Source organism: Anarhichas minor, unplaced genomic scaffold (genome assembly GCF_050575085.1).
Source record: "Anarhichas minor isolate MPS153535 unplaced genomic scaffold, ASM5057508v1 ptg000136l, whole genome shotgun sequence".
Taxonomy (NCBI): domain Eukaryota; kingdom Metazoa; phylum Chordata; class Actinopteri; order Perciformes; family Anarhichadidae; genus Anarhichas; species Anarhichas minor.
This window is the reverse complement of record NW_027466582.1, coordinates 14,778,317-14,797,949: the sequence shown is the minus strand read 5'-3', so window position 1 is coordinate 14,797,949 and position 19,633 is coordinate 14,778,317. Positions and strand designations below refer to the sequence as shown.

Genomic DNA, 19,633 nt, shown 5'->3' with positions numbered 1-19,633 from the left:
TATAATATGTAGAATTAATTGCTGATGCATTCTTGACAAACCAAACACAAAATTCCGCAAATTGTGCTCTTTAATAGCATTTGAATAGTTGTGATTTCAAAAGCAATAAAAAAAATGATTTCAAATGAATATACCATTATCTTCTGTCTATCTGTGTTGGTAACACCTGTGATTGGTCAGATAGTTTACCCATAAATTAGGAGCCCACGGTTGAGCTCACCACATCAGGAACTCTAAAAGCAGTGTATCAATATCACACCTGCACTTGCTTTATTATTTGCAGAAGTCAAGATTGTGCAGCACTGAGTCAAATGTCGTTATCTCGTTTTCTGCAGAATTCCATCGATGAAGCGATAGAGATGTACCAGGAGCTCCACATGTGGGACGATTGCATCGCCGTGGCTGAAGCCAAGGTAATAACGCACAGACTCAATTTACACTTTGCGTTTTACCTGAGGGAGATTCTGTTGTTGCATACTGGCATAAACACCCTGGACCATAAACTGGGCTTTTAACAACACCCCGCTGACGTCCACAAACGCTGCCGACAAGACCGTCTGCCGTCCGCAAACTCAAAGCACTTTCCGTCGTTGCCCCCCCCCCCCCCCCCCCCCCCGCCTTCTGCTCTACAAAAGTATAATTCATCCCATTCTCCTCTATTGTTCCCCCATTTTTGTTCACCATTATAACTGCCTCCTATAGGAACAAATATATACGCCAACCTTAAGGATAAAAATAAAAGGATCAGAGCCATTACTCGTAGAACACACCCCATAGCACAAGACCACAGGCGCCCCCTCAACCCATTCTTTACACTGCCTCAATCTGTTCGGGGATATATGTCTGGGGACAGGGAGGAGATCAGGACAGTCCAGCGTGACCTGAAGATAAAGCTCAGGGAGTGCAAGGACACCTACAGGAGGAAGCTGGAGGCCAAACTCCAGCAGAACAACGTGAAGGAGGTGTGGACAGGGATGAAGCAGATCACCGGCTTCAAGGTTGGAGGCAGATAACCAGGGGGCTCCCTGGAGAGGGCCAACGAGCTAAACTCTTTCTTCAATAGGTTTAGCTCAGAGCCCTCATCTGTCTCCTCCACACACCACACCTCCCAAACACCTCCCCCTCTGTCCCCCCTGGTGAGCTGCATGGACTCAGAGCCCTCCACTTCAAAGGGCTCTGCCACCACCGACATAATGACCCCCCTCCCCCCCCTCTCTGTGACGACTGGCCAGGTGAGAAGACAGCTGGAGAGACTCCACCAAGGCAAGGCTGCGGGACCTGATGGCATCAGCCCCAGGGTCCTGAAGACCTGCGCCATCCAGCTGTCTGATGTTCTGCAACATCTCTTCAACCTGAGCCTGAAGCAGGAGGAAGTCCCGGTGCTGTGGAAGACGTCGTGCCTGGTTCCTGTACCTAAGAAGATGACACCATCTGGCCTCAATGATTACCGACCAGTTGCCCTCACATCACATGTGATGAAGGTGCTGGAGAGGCTGGTCTTGGCCCACCTCCGGCCGCAGGTGAAATCCTCACTGGACCCTCTGCAATTTGCATACCAGCCGCATGTGGGGGTGGACGACGCCATCATCTACCTGCTGCAACGAGCTCAGTCGCACCTGGACGGATCCGGTTGCTCTGTGAGAATCACTTTCTTTGATTTCTCCAGTGCATTTAACACCATCCAACCAGTGCTGCTGAGTGAGAAGCTGCGGGTGGTGGGGGTTAACGCGTCCACCGTCTCCTGGATCACTGACTACCTCACGGGCAGACCACAGTTTGTCCGACTGGGCCGTGTGCTGCTGGATCTGTGCACCATTTTAATTTGAATTGGTCCTAGTAGGTTCTCGACATGATACTAGAGGTCTAAAACCACACGTGGAACCTTTTTAAAGGTGCAGCGTGTCGGATTTCACGTATGTAGATATAAATGGCTTATTCTACGGTATGGTAAACACAACGATTCTTCTTTTCAGGTGATTATACACGAAAGAAAACATACTTATTAATGTTCCATTTCTGCCAATAGATCCCCATAATGCCACACACTGGGCCTTTAACTGCAAATTATTTAAATATGCCTACAACTCAGTCTCATCAATCTGTTGATTACATCAGAAAATATATCTTCTCGAAACCCAAGCTAACATTTTCAAATTGCTTATTTCCAATTAACAGTCCAGAAAGCTCAAGATAATAAATGTACAACGGTATTTTAATTGCGAAAAGCAACAAATCAAAGTGAATATTCAAGATGTTTGTTTGGTAAATGGCTTAAAGATTACATTATTTTTAATTGTCAATTAGTTTTCTCTTAGTCAACGCAGTGTTTCAGCACTAGATTTGAAGCCATGTCTAACGTAGAAACAAACCCCACGCTCAACCCAAAAAATGACTCTCTTAGGGCCACCCGGAGCTGGACAGCCTGCGTGGGAAACACTACCAGTGGTTAACGGAGACGGGTCAGGATGAGAAGGCTGGCGAAGTGAAGGAGAGCGAGGGAGACTTCCAGGGTGCCATCAACCTCTACCTGAAGGCCGGACTGCCAGCTAAAGCCGCCCGACTGGCCATCAGCCATCCGGAGATCACCAACAACAGCGACACCGTTGGCCGCATCGCCGCCAATCTCATCAAGGGAGAGTTTTATGAGAGGGTGAGTGGACTCTATCTGTCCTAACTATCTGTCTGCCTTATTTATTGCAGAATTTATCCCAGCTGGTATCCTATGCTGGTAAATCTTTCTCCTCCTTTTTTACCTCATCTTCCTCTCTCCTCCTAATAAATGCCAGGAGAGGAGAGGTATCAACAGAAGAACTTTTTTTTCTTCCTTTTTTTGTTTGCAGTTTTACACTCTGTCTCCCTCCATCTGTCTGTTATTTCTCTACGTCTCTTTCTTTAGCCGTTTGTCTGAGAACTCCGTTCTCCTCCCGGAGCCATCTGTGTTTATGTAACAGGTGGGAAGGAGAGAACGAAACTTCAGAACAAAATGTGTTTGCTGCGTTTTGATGGTGTGGGGTTTCATCAGTTTAGGTGTTTTGAGGGTCGACATTCTGTATATTTTCCGTATCTTGCAAAGATCACATGTTGTGCATTCTGTTGTTGAAGAAATGTGTGACCTAAGTGAATTAAGTATGTGGACAGCCAGACTTTACACCCATATGTGATAGTTTAACATCTCTTTCCAAAGTCATGGTTTTTTTTATGTGTCGCGATAACAACCTCCAGTCTTCTGGGAAGGCTTTCTACGAGATTTGGCTTCCATCCAGCCACAAGGGAATCAGTGAGGTCAGACACTGATGTTGGGTGATCAGGTCTGGCTCACAGCCGGTGCTCCAGTTCATGCCAAAGGTGTTGGATGGGGGTTGAGGTCGGGGCTCTGTGCAGGCCAGTCAAGTTCTTCCGCACCAAACTGGCTAAACCGTTTCTTTATGGACCTTGCTTTGTGCGCTTGGACCTTGTTGCCATGAATATCAATACGCACCTTGAAAAGCAGCCCAAACCAAAAGTGCACAAACGTATGTGTCACAGTTTCCACATACTTTTTTTTGGCAGTATAGTTTCCATTCCCAACAACCCTGACTTATATAATATAATAAATACATTGATACGCTCTATATCTTCTGACCAGGCAGGAGATCTGTATGAGGAGATCAGAAACAACCAGAGAGCTTTGGAGTGCTACGTCAAAGGAGGTGCCTTCAGGAAAGGTAAATAAATGACATGTAGATAGCATGAATATGCTTAGCCTATATTTTGAATAACTACCAAAAATGTGTATGTTTGGTGATTTTTTTTTTTGTCATGCTAGCAGCTTTAGGGAGGGCAATGTCGATCGATTGGTCGGTCCGCCGCTTTGGTCCAGACTGAATATATCAATAACTATTGGATGGATTGCCTCTCTAGTTACATGCATTCATGAGTCCCAGAGGAGGAATCCTAACAACCCTGGTGACCCTCTGACTTTTCCTCTAGTGCTAGCGCCAACTCCCATCAGCCTCAGCTGCACTTTGTGTTATTAGCAAATGTTAGCATGCTAACGTGCTAAACCAAGTAGCTGCAAAACTAATGACGTTCCCATCAGCCTCAGCTGCACTTGCGTTACTACCAAATGTTAGCATGTTCGAATTGCCATTGTGAGCATGTTAGCATTTAGCTGGAAGCACAGCCTCACAGGGCAGCTGGCATGGCTGGTTGTACATTCGCCATAATTACAGTATTTATTGTAAGTATACAAGCATCATTTTCAAGTACAAAAGGTACAAGCAATATCATGTGACAAGATTTTGGACAACAACAGCTGGATGCATGTTGTTTAGTTGAGTGTGGGTATACACTAAAGTAGATGTACAGTATATTAAGTAAAGTTTCTGCTTCCTGTAGCGGTGGAGCTGGCACGCCTCGCCTTCCCTGCTGAGGTGGTGAAACTGGAGGAGGCCTGGGGAGAATACCTCGTCCAGCAGAAACAGATGGACGCCGCCATCAACCATTTCATTGAAGCAGGGTATGTAGTGTAGAGGAGTCAAGAGACAAATATTTGGGCAGATGGAGAGGAGGAAAGATGACACGTTAAAAGAAAACATCAGAGACGGCCGATAGTTCTTTAAATCATCACCAGGACCATAATAGATGTCTTTAAACACGATTATATTCCCCAAAAATACCAAATAAATACAGCGCCCAGATTTTTATTCTTTTCAAGTTGAAAAAGCATCAGAGTAACTGAATTTTGACTGTGGGAAGCTAAAACTCTCCACAGAAACAAAGGTTTGAAATGTACTTCTTCTGCTGCTAGTTTCTCCTGCCAGAAAAAGTTACAATCCGTGCCTGTCTTAATAAAATGATTTGGCATAACTTAAATCCTAACCAAAGTTAATTCACTTTCCACAATTCAAGTTGGCTGTGTTGTTGGAGCAACACAATCAGATAAGATAAACCTCTATTGATCCCCAGCGGGGAAACTCTGTTGTTGCAGGAGCACAAGGACAGAAATAAATACAGGTAAGTATAAAAAGTAACAGAAATAAATACTAAGAGGTACATAAATTAAATATGAGTAGAAATGTAAAAGTGCACACAGTAGAGTGCTGATCTTCCACCAGGTTTCCCCCCCCTCCCAAACAAAGAGTGGAACCTTCAGTTGTCCCTCCTTGGCTCCCTTACAGTCAAGATGGCGGTGAAGAGAAGAAGAAATGGGATTCATTCATCTCGTATTTCGCCAAACTCTAGTGAATCATAACACAACGGCTATGGAATTACTCTGCAGATGCTCCGGTTAAAAAATACGACCAACCTTTTCCATGAATGTCAGTTTTTGAGCCATGACAAAGGCCAAAATGTGGTCTAGGTTTTTAGCCTTTTAGTTTTTAGTATGGAGACGATTCTAGAAGGTGAGGTGAGTGAAAATGTATGGATACACACAACACTTAAGTCTTCTCTGTTGTCTTTCTCCGGTCCACCCTTAGCTGCTCGCTCAAAGCCATCAAGGCGGCCATCGCTGCTCGTCAGTGGAAGAAAGCCGTCCACATCCTGGAGCTGCAGGAGGATTCGTCGGCGGGGAAATACTACGTGAAGATAGCTCAGCACTACGCCTCCATGCAGGACTATGAGGTGAGAGAGGAGGGACGAGGCGTGAGGTGGTTTTGTGGTTCGGTGAGCACCTGAGATTCCTTTTGCGCCCTGAACACAACCCCAGGACAGTGAGATGGAGGCAGCCAGAGGGATGAAGTAGGCAGTGACATTTTGCCACCAGCAATTCATTTCGGCACATCTCCCTGGAATACATACGTTCACCCATGACAAACACACACACACACACACACACCACCCTGAATACATTTCAAGCATAAAGTCAGAGCCCAGGATCAGCTTTAGCTCTAGCTCGGTCTCCATGGAGCATTGTGGGCTGTGTTTGCTCGAGGGTGCTTTGGCAATAATGACAAGTTAGATTGTTTTAGTAGTTGCCAGAAATACAGTTTAAAAGAAGAGGAGAAAGACACAATCTGGTATAAATACAAAGAAAAGAAAAAAGGAAGAGACGCAATGATGGTGATGGTGATGGTGATGATGATGATGATGATGATGATGATGGCGAAGCGTACTCTGCTCATTCTGATGAGCTCAGCTGAGCCAAACAGCCTCCACAGACTGTCAGCCTCTGAAAATAGCCGGCCATTTCAGTCTGTTTGCTCTATGGGCACATTCACAGAAAGCAATTAAGATAACAGGCTCTCTGCTTTCCAACTTGTGGAAGTTGCCGGAAAGTATAATTCAGTGCAAACTAAAACAATGGAGGAAGCTCACACCTGTGATGTCAGTGCAGAAATTATCGCGAAAGGAAACAATGACTCAACGTTTTTGCTTCGTTGATGCCAGTGTTAGAACAGGTTCAATGGGAAATACGTCTTTCCTTTACGTAGCAAAAATCTGGTCGTGGTGGATTTTTTTCCCTTTTCCTTCTGCCCAATCTTTCCTAAATTGTTCCATTAACAGAATGCTGATACCTGCTCTTAAATTAGCTCTATATGTGTTTTTTGAGCTCTTTTTACCCTGCAGGAATGCCATTCTAATATATTGATGTGCTGTGGATGTGTCAGGAGGTTTAAAAATCATTTATTTTTCCAAGTGCCTCTCAAACTAATGTAAAATATGAACTTCTATATAGAGATCTTATGATATTCAGCCTGTATTTTATATTTTCTGAGTGGATTTTGTGTGTATTCTGTGTGTTTACGGCCTGTAGGTGGCAGAGCAACTGTTTGTGAAAGGAGGTCACATCAAGGATGCTATAGACATGTACACTACAGCAGGACGCTGGGAGGAGGCTCATAAGGTTAGTATGGACACAAACTACACCAACAACTGTGTCAAATAAAGAGAGACCAATTTGGATTATTCAGGCGAAAACACAGTATCAGTAACATGTTCCTGTTTACAAAAAGGAAAATAATAATATTAACATATAAATTGAATTAAATTGATCATGAAAACAAATGGTTTTTACAGGATAGTGTGATGGAAAATTTCTATGATCAATCGGGAGAAGAGTTTTTCAATCTATGTCAATAAACAGAGTCTTGAGAGAATCAACGTTGTTCGTCTTTTAATATTTGCAAATAGGAGAGTGTCTCCACTGACACATATTTCAGTGTACAGCAGGGAGGCTGTCAAAAAAGTCACAGAAATCACGTCGTTATATCCCCCTCCTCCTGGGTATATCCAAACAGGGGATAACGCGTTTTCTCTACGCAGGCTGTTTTGTTCGTTCAAAGGTCTGATGTCAGGGAGGATATTCAAACATGAAATCAGGATCATCAGCCTTTTAACTCTTCTGTAAGAGCAAAAGCAAACAAGACATTTAAGTTCATTGCTAACTGATTAAATAATAAAGAGGGATCTGCTCTTTTATCTCGTTTATACTTGGACATTCATCTTTTCGTCCTTTGGTGAGAATTATAAAACACACAAGGCACTCGGTTCAAAACTTAACTACTTAACTACTAGACATTAGAAAGACTGCTATGTCATTGTCATATGTCTGACTTTAGTGGTACATTAGATAAAACCTTTCCATGATTATTAAAACAAACATATTTTCCCATTACAATAGTAATGGATATTTGATCCCAAATAAATCCCATGATGACAATCATTATGGATATTTTGGCCACTGATGTCGGTGTAGCTGTGAAACAAAAAGCCATGGCCATTTTTGTTGGTGCATTTTGTCTGCAGTTGGCGGTGGAGTGTATGACAGAGGAGGAGGTCATGGCTCTGTACATCAGCAGAGCTCAGGAGCTGGAGAGAGATGGGAAATTCAAGGAGGCCGAGAGGTAAATGGAGATTTATTTCTAGTAATTTGCTGCATCATCGGCCGCTGGGTGCATGAAAATGGAGCGAGGCAAAGTAATGTGACCGTGTTCGAAGTAATTACAGCCAGAAAAATAAGGAAAACAGTGTTTGACGTTGGACGAAGTGGAAATTTCAGACCCCTCAGTTAAACTGACTGATTCTTTATTACGTCTCGACTGAAGTCTTTTGGCACTCGAACATAACCCCCCCCCCCCCCTCCGAAAACAAACCGTTCAGTTACTATAGTCGTCTATGTGTGTGCGTGTTTGTGTGTGTGCTCGCAGGCTATTTGCCACAGTGAAGCAGCCTGACCTCGCCATAACCATGTACAAGAAGAACCGGATGTTTGATGATGTCATTCGCCTGGTGGCCAAGCATCACCCCGACCTGCTCACGGAGACCCACCTGCACCTGGCCAAGGTACATTAGTGTAATGTCATTGTGTTTCATGACCGTGTAGTAGGGCCATCGTAGGTAGAGGAAAATTACAGAGTTGGGGAAGAGGGTAAATATTTTACCTTGCAGAGCAGCTGGATTCTCGCGATGTCAAGATCCCGCGAGAATTGCGGGTTCACATATCACACATATCATATCACATTTTTTATAGTGATGAAGAGGTTAGCATAGATGCTGCAATGGCATCAGTTTTATCAGAACTGGAGAGCAGTTCCCCATTGAAAAAAGCGCAAATATCAACACTGAAAGCTTTTCTCGATGGAGAAGATGTTTTTGCTGGGTTCGGGAATAGTTTGATTGACAGATGGTTCATCCAATCACCTGCCAAGTCTTTTTTGAAAAGATTTTTTTTTTTCCAAAGAGTATTCAATCACGGCTTCTCAGATGGTTCTGTGTAACAAACCATCTGGTGGGTCAGGTTAGGTAATATTCAGAGGAAAAAAATAAAAAAAGTAATGAGAATACACTGAGATTAGAGTTGTAAATTTACAAGAAACAAACTCTGATATTCTCTGAGATTATAAAGTCTTAAATTTGCAAGAATAATACATAAAAATACCACGGACGTCACCGTTAAACAATGTGAGAACACGAGCCGCACGTAAATGTAAATCAAATGACAAAGATCATTTGATTTACATGAAAGTTCCATGGCGTGGTCTACACGTGCCGTACAGCAACATGACGTATAATCAGTGTGAGTTCTCTAGCACCACATAGTTGACACAGGAGGTGGAACAAAATTCGCAATACATCATTTTCAAGCAGTAAACGTGTCCGATGAGATTTATTTATATAGCGCTTTTTTACAGACAAAAGTCACAAAGCGGTATTTCAAACATAATGGGGTTGAAGGCCTGTTCGTCACACTTGCAGCTTTGATTTTTGTTTTTCTTCTCGTCCCATGGTTGTCATTTTCAGTGGCCGAAGGACTGTTGATCCCTTGCTTGGTGTCATTATTTTTCCGCTGCTCAGCGCCCTCATTAGCAATGGATGAGGTTTCCTATCCGAAAAGCTCTCATAGGCTCCAGTTCTGGCACCCTTGCAGCTTAATCACATTTTCTTTCTTTTTTTTTTTACCGTTCTCTATGTCTTATGTAACAGCAGACAACATGTTCACAGTTTTGTGGTTGTCCAATTATCATGTGAGAATTGCCCTGCAGTGCTTTGAACTGTAATATTAATTAGAAATGTCTCTAACTGAGAATACTTCTCTGAATTCAGATAAAGAAGCCCATGAAACAAAACAATTTTTTTTGGATGCACACAATTAGACCACACACATGTCTAATTTTATAACATTATGCAGTGGTGGAGGAGGCACTCAAACCTTTTACTGAAAGTTACTACAAGGATCTTTTAACTGGTTGTGAAACAGTCTCAATGTAATGCTGACGCCTCTATATGACCTAGATAAGCAAACAAGAACCATCAGCAAGAATGTTGGCTATGTAGTTGTTCTTAAAGCCGGTCATCGGGACTAATTCCCTGCAAAGGAGACCCGGGCCGTATTGTTGGGCCCGCTGGATGGAAGGGAGGCATGGGAGAACCAGAACCAGGACTGAGCGGGGTAGACTGTCAGACCCTGCTGCAGTCACATGAGAGGAGACTCTGGCGGTGGGAAGCACCACCACTTTTGTCTACAGAGGCCGCTAAAATCAACACAAAATTAAAGCTCCCCGTAGTAACTTTAAGTACAGTGCTTGATTAAATGACCTTAGTTACATTCCACCGCTAACGCTCTGAGACTTAAAGTCCCTTTAAGCTCCCGATAGTTGCAGCAAAGAAGATTTCATAAAAATCCAAAAGAGTTTCATCATTAAGTTGTTAAGTTGGGTTTCCTTGCTTTTGTCAGCAGTTCTTTTTTTGCTGTGTCACAAAAAGAGTACAGCCGAAGGGCCATGAATTATACTAGTAATGTGTAATGTAATCCGTTTTCTGTACAAACAATCATGTGGTTTTGAGAGGTCTTACTGTCCCTGATATGTTGGTGTGCATGGTGTAAATGTGTTTTTGTAGGAGTTGGAGGCTGAATCCAGGTTCTCAGAGGCAGAGTACCACTTCATAGAGGCTGAAGAGTGGAAGGCTGCCGTCCACATGTACAGAGTCAACGACATGTGGGAGGATGCATACAGGGTAGATATTTGTTTTGTTGGCTCGATAGCTGTTAGTGGCTTTACATCTCCAAAGATATGTAGAGTTTTATACTCCAAATGTTTGAACTGCAATTGTATTTTTCTGAAAATCTAGAACCTTCTTCCACACTACTAATGTTGACAGTGGCCTTGGCTCATCCCTTGCAGCCCCCACCGTATCTACCTTCAACGTGTCAGTTATACAACACAAGAGAGCCATGTGCTTATTATTACAAGTAAATCAAAAAAATACTACATCAAAAATATAGTGAGTTTAGACACGCAATTACACGTCCGTGACTTAAAATATGTTTTATGCAATCTTTTGGTTTTTATAGGTTGAACGTATGGGTTCAAAGGAGTTTATACAAATTATAGACACAAACTAAGTGATTAGAGAACTTCCGACTTTGACATCAACTTAGTGGAAGCATAAAAAAAGAGCAACAACGAGGCATACAGCATAGATCGAAGAACAAAAATGGTTCTCCAAACAAATACTTACGTCACCAAAGTAAATTGGAAGATTCTATAATCACACAAAACACTTACTGGCTTTAATAAAAAGCTTTAAAAATTCTTGAGATTGCTATATTATACCATTTTTTGTGGTGAATGTCATTTCACCGGTCAAATTAGAAGTCTAACGTGTATTTAACTTGCTTCCCTGTGTGGCGCTTCATTTTCATACAGAAGTTATAATTGCTGACAAATACCATACATTAATAAACGCATAAAAGGTTTTTATAGCTGCGTATAACTACATTATTTTGTGTCATAAGCCATTCATTCCATACATATGTACAGTTTATGAATGCTGAATAGGAGGACGTGAAGTAAATTGAGATTAGACTTCATGGGCACGGCATCGTTACAAGCCTGTGCTTCCCCCGTCGTCGGTGTTTATTGCGGCTGCTGCTCTGGGAGCACAGTGCAACTTTATAGCTGCTATTAAATGTTTTTCTCTGGGATTATCTGTGGTGAGGGTGCTAGGGAGCCACACTGCCGCAGGGCTCCTATAGTGATATATATATATATATATATATATATATATATTTACCACATATATTTTTGTGTGTGTCAGGTGGCTAAGAGCCACGGAGGTGCTGCAGCTCAGAAGCAGGTGGCCTACCTGTGGGCTCGGAGCCTGGGAGGAGAGGCGGCCGTCAAGCTGCTCAACAAGTTCGGCCTCCTGGAATACGCCATTGAGTTTGCTTCAAATAACTTGTGAGCTGCACCACGACACATGGACACAACATGCACGGTGGTTCATTTTTCATTTACTGAGCATCCAGAGTCGGATGCACTGAAGCCCATTCCCGCCAAGTGATGATAAAAACAAAAAGATCATGTCAGGCATTGTAATGTGAATTTTTCACAAGTTAACGAGGAAGTATTTCAAAATAATGAGTCAGTATCTAAAAATAATGATTTTATTATCTGAAAAGAATGACTATTTTTCATTATTTTAAGATACTGACTCTTTATTTTGACAACGATTCTTGGTACAGTGACTTTCAGAAAAAAAATGTCAGGATATTGCCAGGAATGTCTCACGTGAACTGTTTAAAAACTAAATTTAAACGTTTAATTAGTTTTACTGTCTGGCAGGGAGATCCAACAAATGTAACCTCTACAAACGAATTGCATCTTAAAAGTTTCTGAGTCATGATAGTCATTGAGTCCCTAAAGAGAAACTGGGATCAATACAGTAGGTCAAGAGAGCAACTGAAAGTGTATCCTCCAGCCAGTGACTGTATTGTGAAACCTGGCTTGATTTCTTTATTTACTCCCCAGCTCGTTTGACTTTGCCTTCGATTTGGCTCGTCTTTCCAGTAAGGAGAAGATTCCTGAGATCCACCTCAAACACGCCATATACCTGGAAGATGAGGTAAATCTGTCCCGGTCCTGCTGCATACAGTAACCTATCGGCTGTCCATACTGTACCTCCATGGGATACGCATTACCAAAACCGGTGTTTTTGTTTTTTTAACTCTCACCTCCACATACCACATTATCTTGAAAAGCCTATTACCTCCTTCTGCAAAACTGACTGGTTGCTGCAGTGCCTATTTTTGTTATCTTTATAGTTCTGTCCTTGGGGGGGGGGAGATTATGAGACATGCAAAAGGTCCCACCACCTCATACAGACTTTGTAGTTATTTAGACTCTTTATGTTGTTATAGTCGTTGCACATCTCTGCGTGGCTTTGTGTCTCTCCCTGGTAATTGGGTGTCACTTTGTAGTTGTTATGTCTTTCTGTAGTTATTTTTTGTCTGTAGTTTTTTTTCTCCTTTTGTTTTCGATTTGAGTCTCTTTTTGTAATTTTGTGTCTCTTTGTAGTTGTTTTGTGTCTCTTTCATAGTCGTTGTGGGTCTCCTTGTGGTCTTTCTTTTTGCTGTTTTGCATCTCTTTGGAGTTGTTTTGGTCATTTTGTGTCTCTTTGTAGTTGTTTTGCCCCCTTTCATAGTCGTCTCTTTGTCGTCTTTTTTTTTTAGCTGTTTTGCATCTCTTTGGAGTTGTTTTGGTCTTTTTGTGTCTCTTTGTAGTCGCTTAATGTTTCTTTGTGGTAACTGTTTTTCTCTTCATGCTTTGTATGGGCCTCTTGGAGTGACATTTTGTAGGTGAAGGCCAGAGGGGGGCCCCTGACACTTAAGGCCCCTGGGCCTGTGCCCGGTTGGCCTGTTCAGTAATCCATCGATGATTCTGTCCATCATTCCGAACGGCTATGAAATGATTCCAAGCTTGTAAACATGTGAATTTACCTTTAGTCTGCATACATTCTTATATGTGATAGTCGGCTCCTATCAGAAGGTATCTTTCCACCAAATTCAACAAGATACATTTCATAACATCCAACATATACGTTCTCATTGTACTGATGATCATTGTAAATGTAATTTCTGCTTATACTCCCTATCACTAAATATGCTCTAGTCTGTGTGAAGAACAGTAGGTAGTGCTTACTTCTGATATTTCTGATCGTCTTCCAGGGCAAGTTTCCGGAGGCCGAGGTTGAGTTCATCAAAGCAGGAAAACCCAAAGAAGCTGTGCTCATGTGAGTACATGTGTCTCTGTGTTACTGTCAGCTGATCAAGAGCTGTTAGAATTAGTGGCAGATTTATATCTTCTTGCAGATCAGTGGTGCAATGTAACAAAGTACATTTATTCATACTTTATTTTTGCTTAATACTACATTTTAGAGGGCAATATTACGCGTTTCATGTTCCATTTCTGCACATAGGATTTCAACTACTTCAAAAACTATTTTTTTTTTTGTTGGTTGTGTTTGTGCATGTGAACTGCTCCAGGTATGTCCACAACAAGGACTGGGCCAGTGCGCAGCGGGTGGCTGAGGGCCACGATCCAGAGACTGTTTCTGAGATCCTGGTCGGCCAAGCCAAGTTCTGCTTTGAACAGAAAGATTTCCAGAAGGCTGAAGCCTTCCTGCTCCGAGCCCAGAGACCCGAACTCGCTGTTAAATATTACAAGGTAGCTGGCTTCAGAATAAAAGAAGAAAAAAAAAGAGTTGTAAAATGTTGTAAGGAAATAGAATTTCCTACTCATAGACTATAACCGTCCAGCTTTTGGTCAGTTATTCTTTTACTCATTCCATATTTGTCGTCGGTTTATCAGGGTGCGGACTTGTGGAGTGATGCCATGCGGATCTGTAAGGAGTATCTCCCCAACAAGCTCTCCATGCTCCAAGAGGAGTACGAGCAGGAGACCTCCAAGAAGGGAATCCGGTGAGATTTAGAGCAAGAAACATAAGAAATCAATGGGCCTCATTTCTCGTCATTTACTTCCTCGTAGTCCAGGGAGCCAAAAACTGTAAGAAACAACAAAAAAATCACTGAAGCTATATCTGTAGTTATAGTTACAACATTAGCAACAGCAGATACCAAAACCCTTGTTAACAGGACTTGTAATTATAGATAGGTGGTTTAGTATTTGTAGGACACTATTTCAGGAGTTTATATTAGATTTTGTTGACCTTTCATGTCGTTATGTTGGTAAGAAACCTCTTAAAAGCCAGAGGGAAATCACAAACCCCACTATGAACATTGCACAGGCTCCCCCCATAGTATAATCTATGCACAAAGAGTCAGTTTGATGCTTTATTAAAACACAGCTCATGTATTATCCCACATCGGGACTACCAACGAGGAATAGCTCGTTAGCCAGCGGACCAGCAGCGCGCAGCTCTCGTCCTCCTCCCGTCGCTTCTCCCTCTTTAATGACTTGTGGGAGAAAACATCAAAAGTTACCAATGGAAACGAGCGAGGAAGTGAGAAAACACTGAATTATTGCTGCAGAGTTTACAGCTCGGGCTCCAGATAAGTGCAAGGCTTCACAGGCATCTGCAAACCATGATCAAATTGTAGTTTGACGCCTTTTATAAGAAATGTAAAAAGGCCGAGAAAAAGAGAGAGATGACGAACAAGAAACAAGGGGGGGGGGGGGGGGGGGGGGGATAGATATCCTTCATGATTCAAAAGGGTGAACTGTGGATATTATTTCTGTGAGTCTGCCCTCTTTGAAAGAGTGTTCTGTTAAATAACAAATATTCTGCCTTATAGCTACAGCGGGAACGCTAAAAAGAGCCTGTTTCTTGTGGGGAAACATTGAGATTGTAGATGACAGAATTGACCTGATCGATCTGAGAGGTATCGAATGTTCGTGGCACGCAAACAGCGTACATTGAAATAATCCTGCTACTTAAAAACAATTTTTCAACATTTTAATGTTTCATTCATCATCATCAGCTTCTATTTTCCTTCGTTTTTCTTAATTTCTTGCGAGTTGGACTCAAATCACGGAAAAGGCGATTCTCTGTTTCGCTGTGCGCAAATATCAGAGCAGTGAAATGTAATGTTACAATCTGTAAGGGCCCCGTTTCGTTCTCTTGGGCGGCACCGATGGCCATAAGTTGTAATTGAAGGTGCGTTTTCGGGTAAGCTTAGGTAGAACATTTCACAGGTTCGGGAGGGCGGGTCGAGAAAGTGACAGAGCAGCGATAACCGTAGGCTTAATCGCTTCTTTGTTACCTCATTCTGTGATGTATAAAAATATTCAAGATTATTACTTTAAGTCAAAGCAAGAGGCCTTTTTTGTCGCTAATTGGCCCAAATATCAAGAGTCTATCATTCGGAGATTCTAATATGTTTAATACTGCATCGTTGCTTATTTGGCGTTAATTTGAATCTGAAAAATGAACCTCAAATGGAATGCATTCGTTTGTGACTCTGTGTGTTTGTTTGTTTGGTTCAGGGGAGTGGAGGGCCTGCTGGAACAGGCCAGGGAGTGGGAGCAGTCAGGTGAACACTCCCGGGCCGTGGAGTGTTACCTGAAGGTGAAGGACGACGCCAACACTGCCCTGATGGAGAAGAGCTGGATGAAGGTAAAAGGTCCAGTCAGCACAAATACAGTTCCCTTTACTGGCATATATAGGGCGGAGCATTAATCGGTATATACTTTGAGAATCGATTAATAGTTTAAGACAGTGGTTCCAAACCTGAAGGTAAATCGGTGGGGTCGTCAAATAATTCACAGCACAAGAGAAAAACATATAAACCACTGAAAATGATATTATCTACGGACAAATAGCTTCAATTTAAAGGGCCACAAGCCAGAAATGTTGTGCAGCATCGGTTTAGGTTATTTATCACACACACCTTATCAACCATTCTCTGAATCCACCTTTTCCAACTGAGATTATTTGATGCTATTTCCTCTGTTTTATAATATATTGTTAACTGCATATATTTGGACTGTTGGTCAGACAAAAAAATGCAATCTGAAAATGGGAAATTGTGACATTTTTCATAATTTGTTGACAATTTATTGTCTCAATGATTCATTGATTGAACATAAAAAAATATTGAAAATTAAATAATTATTACCTGCAGCTCAGATTTAAAGATATCGAAAATTAAACCACAGTTCCATAGAAAACTTATAGAAAAAAAGAAAACTAATGAGTCTTAATTATAGAAAACAATACAGGAAGTCTTCCTCTAAAATATTTGACACGGTATATCGCCACACCATGCTCAACACTGCTGTACTGTTTCTGCTGTGTGCAGTCAACGTCTCCATGTTTATAATGACTGCTACATCTAATCTGAGAATGTAACTTGTATTATTACATTTTTGGTTGCTTCAGAATAAAATGAGGACTACAAAAAACAAAAATGTGTCCACAACAGAAGCATCTGAGCATTTTAATTTCACCAATTAGCTGCTTTCACATTCAACATAGTAGCGGATGGATGATAGGAGAGATGCATTATGGGAGCCAGCATGATGGTGGTGGAAGGTGAAAAGGCCACCGTGTCACCAACGATCAATAGCTTCCCTTGTTATTGACTAGAGTGCTATGGGTATCAGAATATTGAAAAGAAGGTCATGGGTCTCATAGATCAATTGTTTTTTTTTCTCCTCATGGAGTTTGGTTAACCAGTGTGAGTAAAGGAAACAAAGATGGCGTGTGTTTGGTGTCCCGGTGGGGTTCGAGGTTTGGGGTCAACACAATCAATATGTGGCTTCCTGTGGAAAGACTGAATATGAAGATTAGATTTTATTTTTTTATGAATGTTGTTTAACCAAACAAATTACAAACATTCGCCAGTTCCAGCTTTTCTCATTTGTTTTTTTTATTATTTTAAATTTAAAATGTTTGGGTTTTTGGACCGTTGATTGTGCAAAACAAGAGCTTTGAAGTCGCCTTCCGGTCACCACTTCAGAAAAAAAAGTAATAAGTCAAGCTGTAGAAAATGAAAATGAAAATTGTCTTTACGTACAGACACAAATGATTGATTCATCTAAAAACACAAATGAGGGATTAATCGTTAATAAAAATATCAGCTCTATCAGATATATTACAATAACGGCTTCTTGTCATTTTACATGTTTCTACCGTCGTACTGCAAAGCCTTTTAAAGACGCATGCTGAGAAATTAGTACTTTTAATACCAATCAGAGTTAGATATCTTTTTTTTCGTGGTAATTATACTACTTATTGACAAATGATGCAGTGTTAATGTAGTAGTTTTTACAGATGATACATGATGCACATTTTACATTTGATTATGTTTATAGTCGTCTTGACATCTTATAACCCCACAATATTAGGCAGATGCAGAGAGACAGAGTACCTCAGGTTAGAATGGATATTTCTTTTGCGTTTGGATTTATGCTTTTGAAATACCGATATTAATCTACATACCTAGACATACTCTGGTCAACAAAGGCCATTTTTGTGTCCTACAAGTGTGTGTTTTATGCGTTTGTGTGTGTGTGTGTGTGTGTGTGTATCCAGGCGGCAGAGTTGTCCATCAAGTTCCTCAACGGCGATCGAGCGGTGGAGGTGATCCAGGTGGTCGGGCCACGACTCACACAGCTGAGGAAGTACAACGCTGTGAGTGAACGCACAATCACGCCTTATCTCGTTCGGATGAGTCAGTTTCAGCTTTTAGTGTTTTCAATTTGCCCAATTTCTCTCCTGTTGTGTTGGCGTTCTCGTGCTCAAGGCTGCTGAGCTCTACCTAAACATGAACCTCATCAAAGAGGCGATCGATGTCTTCATTGAGGGCGAGGAGTGGAACAAAGCCAAGAGAGTCGCCAAGGAGCTGGAGCCCAGGTTTAAAGACACAGACACGTACAGTACATCAATGGTGTAAAAGTAACCAAGTACATTAACTCAAGTAGTATTTACATGTTCTCCTACTTTATACTTCTACTCCACCACATTTCAGAGGCAGATATTGTACTTTTGACTCCACTGCATTTGTTAAATAAGGAAACAAAAGTGCGCAATGGTTGACGCACTTCCTTTGTGTCACGAGTGGAGCTTTCATTCTCCCAGGAGATCCCAACCTGGAGGCAGACAGAATTGCAAAGTGATTATAGCGAGTGCAGGGAACCAATCTAAATGGTGTCATTATTCTATAGCCACTACATCGTGCAATCGTGTCCTTCATGATGAGAAGTTAAAGCGACAAAACGTGTGTATTGCCGCTTTAAGATCAAGATCTAAGAGTACTTCTTCTACATACTTGTATAAAGCATATTTCTTCACAAGCACACTTGTGTGTGTATTTTCAATGTGACGATCGCTTAAACGATCGTCTTAAAAAACCCACCTCTTCAAAGTACGCGGAAATTGTCTCCGGTTGAGAATAACTGGAATGTCTTTACCCTGTATCTCATTCCCCTGATCTCTTTGGCAGATACGAGGACTATGTGGACCAGAAATACAAGGAGCACCTTAAGAACCAAGGCAAAGTTGACTCTGTACGTACGACTACACACTCTGTTACACACCGGATCCAACGAGTACGATTTTGTTGAGGAAGTATTGCCGTATTATCAGTTTAATGCTGTAAGTTTGGGCCTGATTGGGACAAAATCCACTGTCAGCAAAATAGGAGACATCCTTTACTCGCTCATCATATTGCACAGGAAATAAACCAATCTGAAATATGTTTAAAAGAACAGAAAAGTGTGTTGTGTGTGTTGATTATTTTCAATTGTTTGTGTTTTTTTATGTCGGTGTGTCTCATAGCTGGTGGGCGTGGATGTCATGGCAGCTCTGGACATGTATGCAGAGAGAGGCCAGTGGGAGAAATGTCTGGAGACAGCATCTAAACAGGTACTGAATGCACAATCTACCTGACTCTTAAAGGTTTACATTACAGACGTGGCATTTAGTTAAAATAAAGAAATGCCCTCTGTAACCAAACCTTCCATTAAGTAGTTAAACTGGATGTATGTAAAGTTGTCCGTGAATAAAAGAAAAATGCACAACAACATCAACAGTAGTTGCCAGTGTTCCTCATCATCCCTGTCGTGTTTTGTCAGAACTTTAAGATCCTCCATAAGTACGTCGCTCTGTACGCTACACACCTCATCAAGGAGGCGGATGCTCCGAAGGCTCTGCAGCTCTACGTACAGCACGGAGCGCCACCCAACCCTCAGGTACACACACACGTAGCTCCGATAGAGGGCTCCTAATGAGCTATGTGAGAAAAACACACCTCATTAGGTATGTTTTTCTCACACTTCCTGTTTTGCAGCCTGAATATCTTAACACCTGGATTCAGTGATGTTCTGGAAACACACCTTGAGGGTTTCTCTCGCGAAACATAAGCCTCAGTCAATGCTGCCAGTTTACTGTGTTTACATACAAAGTCTTC

General features: G+C 41.9%; 1 protein-coding gene across 1 annotated transcript in view; it reads left to right on the top strand.

Moving 5' to 3' along the window:
- ift172 (intraflagellar transport 172) overlaps positions 1–19,633 on the top strand; it is a 40,075-nt gene that overhangs the window by 16,473 nt on the left and 3,969 nt on the right. Inside the window, exons 21-40 of the mRNA XM_076084700.1 lie at positions 336–413; positions 2,402–2,650; positions 3,626–3,704; positions 4,378–4,498; positions 5,460–5,604; positions 6,737–6,826; positions 7,729–7,826; positions 8,130–8,265; positions 10,321–10,437; positions 11,521–11,663; positions 12,234–12,327; positions 13,430–13,494; positions 13,748–13,928; positions 14,073–14,182; positions 15,708–15,837; positions 17,758–17,856; positions 17,969–18,078; positions 18,668–18,731; positions 19,003–19,089; positions 19,299–19,415. Coding sequence (XP_075940815.1) covers positions 336–413; positions 2,402–2,650; positions 3,626–3,704; positions 4,378–4,498; positions 5,460–5,604; positions 6,737–6,826; positions 7,729–7,826; positions 8,130–8,265; positions 10,321–10,437; positions 11,521–11,663; positions 12,234–12,327; positions 13,430–13,494; positions 13,748–13,928; positions 14,073–14,182; positions 15,708–15,837; positions 17,758–17,856; positions 17,969–18,078; positions 18,668–18,731; positions 19,003–19,089; positions 19,299–19,415 — 2,313 coding nt within the window. The remainder of the gene's footprint in view (positions 1–335; positions 414–2,401; positions 2,651–3,625; positions 3,705–4,377; positions 4,499–5,459; positions 5,605–6,736; positions 6,827–7,728; positions 7,827–8,129; positions 8,266–10,320; positions 10,438–11,520; positions 11,664–12,233; positions 12,328–13,429; positions 13,495–13,747; positions 13,929–14,072; positions 14,183–15,707; positions 15,838–17,757; positions 17,857–17,968; positions 18,079–18,667; positions 18,732–19,002; positions 19,090–19,298; positions 19,416–19,633) is intronic.